The following is a 6,841-nucleotide window of genomic DNA, read 5'->3' on the forward strand; positions in this document are numbered from 1 at the left end:
CTCTGGTAGCATAGTGACTGCTAACCAGAAGGCTGGCAGTTCAAACCCACCAGCCACTCCTCGGAAGGAAGGTTGGGCACTCTACTTCCGTAGTGATACCGCCTCGGCAACCCAAGGAGGGGTCGCTACAAGTCAGGGCCGACTCGACGGCACATAACAACAACAACAAAAACAACATAGATTTCCAGTGTGTGGTGGTTAAAGCATTTGACTGCTAAGCAAAACATCAGCAGTTTGAACCCACTAGCTACTCCAGGGGAGAAAGATGAGGCAGTCTGCTTCCATAAATATTTACAGCCTTAGAAACCCTATGGGGGCAGTTCTACTCTGTTCTAAAAGGTCACTACGTGTCGGAATCAACTTGATGGCAGTAGGCTTGGGTTTTTGGTTTTATCATTGATCATTTTATTGGGAGTAAGATGTGGCAGTCTGCTTCCTTTAAGTATAGGCTTGTAAACCCACTGGGGCAGTTCTATTATGTCCTACACCAAAACCAAACCCACTGCCATTGAGTCGATTCTGACTCATAGCGACCCCCACTGGGTTTCCAAGAGGTTAAATTTTTGTGGAAGTAGATTGCCCAGTCTTCCTTCCACGGAGTGGCTGGTGGGTTTAAACCGCCAGCCTTCTGGTTAGCAGTCAAATGCCTTAGCTACAGGGTTGCTAAGAGTCGGAATTGACTGGATGGCAACAGTTTTATCACTCAACTAAGGAGCCCTGATGACACAGTGGTTAAGAGTTCAGCTGCTAACCCAAAGGTCGGTAGTTCAAACCCACCCGCTGCTCGGCAGGAGAAAGATGAGGCAGTCTACTTCCATAAAGATTATAGCCTTGGAAACGCTATGGGGCAGCTCTACTCTGTCATGGGTCACTATGGGTCAGAATAGGCTCAATGGCAAGAGGTTTGGTTTTTTTGGTTTGGGTTATCATTCAACTGCCTTGCTCAGCAAAGTCATAGTGAGGTCCCTGTATGTTATCTATTTGGACAGCTGGGAAATGTCGGCTTCCACCGAGAGGGAGGGTAATGAAGCACAAACATATGAGGCTGGAGGAGCAGCAGCTCTGTGCTCCTTTCCGACATGAGGCTCCAAGAAAGGAGCCAGGAAATTGAGATTTAGACCCTAGGAATTGGCTGCCTTCAAAATCTGCTCAGTAGCACACCCCTCAGCAAACTGTATTGAGGGCCAGCCTAGACCCATAATTCAAAGAGTAATCAAATCTAGTCCCTGCCCATAAGGAAAGGCGCTATGGTGGCCCAGTGGTTAAAACACTGGGCTGCTAACCAAAAGGTTGGCAACTCGAGCCCACCAGCTGCTCCAGAGGAGAAAGATGAGGCAGTCTGCTTTGGTAAACCTTGGAAACTCTATGGGACAGTTCTCTTCTGTCTTGTAGGGTGGCTATGAGTCAGAAATGACTCAAAGGAATTCCTAGTCCAGTGAGGGAGGCAGAAAAGTAACCAGGTAATTTCAGTATAGTGATATGGGAGCACAGAGGAAATTTACTTAAACATGACATGGGACGTCATGGAAAGCTTCCTGGAGGAAGTAGCACTGAAATGGATTTCAAGTTAGTTAGAATCCTATTCTTTTTTCTTCCTTAGTAATTATTTAGTGTTTAGAGACAATAATACCTTTACAAGTGGCCATCGTTCATGTATGTTTGTAAGACAGGGAGAGAAAGATTAATAAGTGACTGAAAAGAGTTATGTTTTATATTCCCTTCCTTTCAAGTTTCAGGGATGGAATTTAAGTTTCCTTGATCCAATGAAATAAGGATCAAGATACTACTACAGTTTCAGACTCTAGTAAACCAGTGCTCCACCTATCCCACTACCATAAAAATAACCCACAAAACGCACTGCCATCGAGTTGATTCTGACTCATAGCAACCCTATAGGACAGAGTAGAACTGCTCCATAGGGTTTCTAAGGCTGCAAATGTTTACAAAGGCAGAGTGCCTCATCTTTCTCCCGTGGAACAGCTGGTGGGTCCAAACCGCCGACCTTTATGGTTAGCAGCCAAATGCTTTAACCCCTATACCACCAGCCATTAACCTAGTCTGCCTAGCCCTACCCTGCTGAAAATGTCCTTCTGAGGAGTGGCTGGTGTGTTTGAACCGCCAGCCTTCTGGTTAGCAGTCAAATGCCTTAGGCACTACGCCAAAGAGTGCCTATATTTAAGAAAGTGTAGGGGGGAAGCAATTGAATGGGAAACTGTGCTGACGTCTCCCTTCTGACTCCTCCCCTCCTTCCACCCTCAACTTTACCAGTGGCACCTGTATTCCACTTGCCCTTCCCATTTAGAAAAGCCCACTGTTTGCTTGCATAGAAAAATGAGGGTGGCCCTGGAGGTAGCCCACAGGATGGCACTTTGACAAGAAAGACATTTATCTCAAAAAGTCGGCAAAGGTCAAGTAGTGAGGCCCACAGACAGTCAAGTCAGACATGGAGAGTACCGGGGAGGCTTGTGAGTGCTCAGTTATAGTTTAGGGGCCAGCATTTTGAATTAAACAAAGAGGAAAGGGGCTTTCACTGTGGAGGCCAGTCGAGAACAAGCGATAGGACCTAGGGAAGGACCAAACAACGAGGACACTGACACCACAGTCCGTTAGAAATAGAGGGATATGGAACACATTCCAATTTAAAAAGACTAGACTTTAACAAAAGCATTAATTCATTCCTTCATTCACTCAATAAACATTTATTGAGAACCTACTATGTCTCAGGCACTTCAGGGCACTGGGACCTAAAGCCAAACAAAACAGTCTCTGTCCTCCAGGAGCCAACTTGTAATGGCAAAGGCAGACATATATAGGGATCGTTATTTTTATCAATACAATGAAACGGGCCCTGGGCATAATGGTGGCTTTGGAGAAGGGGTAGCTGACCACACCTGAGAGGGTCAGTGTAGGAAACAGTTTCCCAACGTGAGTAAGAAAAGTAGTGCCATATGAGCTGCCAAATATTCTGGCTTATAATGAATGTATATGCTCTGCCTCATCAATGTCAAAGAATTATAATGTGATTTAAAAAAAATAATAACATGGATAACAACTGAAGTTGTTAAGGATTTCATTTGTTGGGGATCCACAATCAATGCCCATGGAAGCAGCAGTCAAGAAATCAAACAGCGCATTGCATTGGGCAAATCTGCTGCAAAAGACCTCTTTAAAATGTTCAAAAGCAGAGATGTCACTTTGAAGACGAAGGTGTGCCTGACCCAAGCCGTGGTATTTTCTATCACCTCATATGCATGTGAAAGCTGGACAATGAATAAGGAAAACCAAGGAAGAATTGATGCCTTTGAATTATGGTGTTGGCAAAGAATGTTGACTATACCATGGACTGCCAAAAGAACAAACAAGTCTGTCTTGGAAGAAACACAGCCAGAATGCTCCTTAGAAGTGAGGTTGGCGAGACTTTGTCTCTTTAGACATATTATCAGGAAGGACCAGTCCCTGGAGAAAGACATCATGCTTGGTAAAGCAGGGAGTTGGCAAAAAAGAGGAAGACCCACACACCAAGGTAGACTGATGCAGTGGCTGCAACAATGTGCTCAAACATGGTAACGACTGTGAGGATGTCAGGACCAGGCAGTGTTTCATCCTGGTGTACATAGGGCTGCTATGAGTTGGAACTTGCTCTATGGCACTGAACAATAACATAACACAAAAATATAGCTATAATCCAATACTATCTGACTAAGGAAATCTTGCTCTGCTAAGTGAGAAGGTATGTCAGGCCTTTATCGTGCCTCTAGGCAGAAGCAGTGATAAGAGCATAACATCGCAGACAAGTCTCTGCAAGTAACTTACCCTCCCTGAGCCTGATTCCAAAACACCAAACTCACTGCTGTTCAAGTCACTTGGACTCAAAGCGACCCCCACTGCGTTTCCAAGGCTGTAAATCTTTATGAAAGCAGACTGTCTCATCTTTCTCCCACAGAGCAGTTGGTAGGTTCGAACTACCAACCTTTTGATTAGCAGCCAAATGCCTTAACCACTTACACCACCAGAGCTCTGGTGAGCCTCTTTAGACACCAGCAAAAGAGGGGCAGCATTAGGACCTACTTAGTGGGGTTGTTGAGATGAGGCACTTCAGATTTCTATGAAAGTATCTCTGGCACATCCCAATTGCTCAAAACATATAGGACCTTATGATGATTATTGTAGATGTGCTAAGTAATAGTCATTTTAAATAACAGAAGGACAGACTTGCAAATCTGCTGCACAAATTTCTACTGTGATCAAGAGGGGGCTACTAGAGATTTCAGGCCATGGGCGTGAGCGTTGCCTGGATGTTCGCAGGTGTGGTGGCCTTTGGTGTGGCCAGTGTTCTGGGCAGGGTGCACTTTGGCCTTCACTTTGTTGTTGTTGTTGTTATGTGCCGTCGAGTCGGCCCCGACTCATAGCGACCCCTCCTTGGGTTTCCGAGGCAGTATCACTACGGAAGTAGGATTGCCCAACCTTCCTTCCGAGGAGTGGCTGGTGGGTTTGAACCGCCAGCCGTCTGGTTAGCAGGCAAGTGTCTTAGCCACTATGCTACCAGAGCTCCTAAGACACTCAAAATGCCACATTGTATTCTTGGCATCTTGATGACTTGTGTTCAGAAGTCAAGACCACTTCATCCCATATATGGATATTTCTTAGCTGTTCCCTGATGGTAGCTTTGTTCCTAAATCAGCCAATTATTGTCATTGGTATGATTTTACTTTCTCTAGGACCCACAATTTCCAAGACCTCAGAGTTTCATGGGTGACAGGGCTTAGATAGCTGGAGTAGTGTATTGGTCAACCGGCTCTCTGGAGAAAAGTAAATTATATAACTAAATACATAGAACCCCTGATGAGCAGCATTTGCCAATTTCTGTGACGTAAATACAGGCTGATTTCAACCTACCAACAGTTTTAACAACTGGCTCACAAAATTCTTGAATCCTTAGCAATCGGCTCTCTGAAGCCAGGGTGAGCTGGCTCTGGCCCCACTGGATGGCTGCAGACGGACCTTGGTCTCAGGCTTGCCTGGGCAGCTCTAGAGAGGCTAGGCCTTGTTTTCCACTCCAGCACTGATATTAACAAATCTTCCACCAGCTGTTCCGGAATGTTTCACTCTTTCTTCCTTTTTCCTTCTCCCTCTCTTTCTTTTGCTGCTGTTGTTGTAAAATGAGGCATATTGAGAAATAGACTTATTTTTCTGAAACTGAGCAGTGAGCCTTCTCATACAAAGATTATGAGATGAATCCACTGAAATGTATTTGTCCAACTTAATATTAAAGTTGTTAGAAAACATTCTGAAAATATTATTTGGTATTCAAATTAGCTAGATTAGTGAAACCTCACTTTTTTTTACAGTCTTTTGCTAATACTCTCAAGGGGGGAAGAGAAATTGAAAATGACAAGTATATTTCAGTATTACTGCTTTTTCTGCCCCCCCCCAGAACATCGTAGCCGGAGCGATCGTAGAGAGCAGAGAGCTGCTGCTCCCCTTCCTGTGGTTGCTCCTCCACTGCCGGCCTACCCACCACCTCACAGCCAGAGGAGACGTGAAGCAAAGGACCGTCACTTCTTAACGGTAAGCTCAGTGGCCAGCTGGCAGCCCTATACTTGCTCATGAGCAACTCTTGTCCCATCACAAGAGTTTGTCTTGGGTTTCCCTCCTCGCACTGATGGAGGGTGGGTTAGCTGAGAGACCACATCATGGCCATCATCTGGGAACAAAATTGAGTTTCCTTTTCATTCCTGAATTGAGTGCCTCTTTTTTGGGAACACAATGAGGATGCACAGGAGCTCTGATGGCGTAGTGCCTCAGGCACTTGACTGCTAACCAGAAGGCTTGCGGTTCAAACCCATCAGCCACTCCGCAGAAGGAAGGTTGGGCAATCTACTTCCATAGAGATACCACCTCGAAAGACCAAGGAGGGGGCGCTATGAGTCGGATCTGACTCCACGGCAGTGAGTCTATTTATTTTTTTTTATGGGGTTGTTGTTTGTTGTTGTTTTGTGCCCTCGAGTCGGACCCAACTCATAGTGACCCCTCCTTGGGTTTCTGAGGCAATATCACTACAGAAGTAGATTGCCCCATCTTCCTTCTGAGGAGTGGTTGGTGGATATGAACCGCCAACCTTCTGGTTAGCATGAAGATATTTTTTTTTAGTTAACTGGAAGCAATAATAAAGTCTCTAAGATCAGAAAAAAAAAAAAAAAAAGAACTAGTCAATTCCAACTCACAGTGCCCCTAGAGGACAGAGTAGAACTGTCCCATAGGGTTTCCAAGGCCGTCAATCTTCATAGAAGCAGACTGCCTCATCTTTCTCCTGCAGAGCAATTGGTGGGTTTGAACTGCTGACCTCATCCTTTTTTGCCCTCAGTTCCCTCATTTGCAATATAATAATAATAATAGTATCTAACTAAGATCAGAACTAGAGATCCTGGATAGAGTGGGAGGAAAAATGTAGAACAAAATTCAAAAACACAAAAAAGACCAGAATTACTGGTCAGATGGAGTCTGTAGAACCCCTGAGACTATGGCCCTGGGTTACTCTTCAGGCCTAGAAATGGACTCACTTACATAGATTGGCTCTCAGCCCAACAGCAGAAAAACCTACATGCAGAACACCTACCCCAGGGCAATGCCCCCACCTACCCTAGGGAGATGTACCCCTTAGATCAATCAGCCATGAGACATCAGAGGGGCAGCATTCACACAGAGCAAAGCTGGACAGACAGAAATGCATAGATAAGAAGGGCACAGGGAGGAGAGTGGAGGAGGGTTTTTAATGGTTAGGGATGGTAATTGGGGACGTGAAATCAACTATGCATGAATTGTTGAATGTAAAACAAATCTG

The 6,841-nt window shown here is 45.1% G+C and overlaps 1 protein-coding gene across 1 annotated transcript in view; it reads left to right on the top strand.

The window, feature by feature from the left end:
- Positions 1–6,841, top strand: part of NHS (NHS actin remodeling regulator) — a 61,126-nt gene that overhangs the window by 6,048 nt on the left and 48,237 nt on the right. Inside the window, exon 3 of the mRNA XM_007955911.2 lies at positions 5,435–5,568. Within this exon, the coding sequence (XP_007954102.2) occupies positions 5,435–5,568 (134 nt within the window). The remainder of the gene's footprint in view (positions 1–5,434; positions 5,569–6,841) is intronic.

This window comes from Orycteropus afer, unplaced genomic scaffold (genome assembly GCF_000298275.1).
Source record: "Orycteropus afer afer isolate SDZICR_OR568_19922 unplaced genomic scaffold, OryAfe1.0 scaffold00546, whole genome shotgun sequence".
NCBI lineage: Eukaryota > Metazoa > Chordata > Mammalia > Tubulidentata > Orycteropodidae > Orycteropus > Orycteropus afer.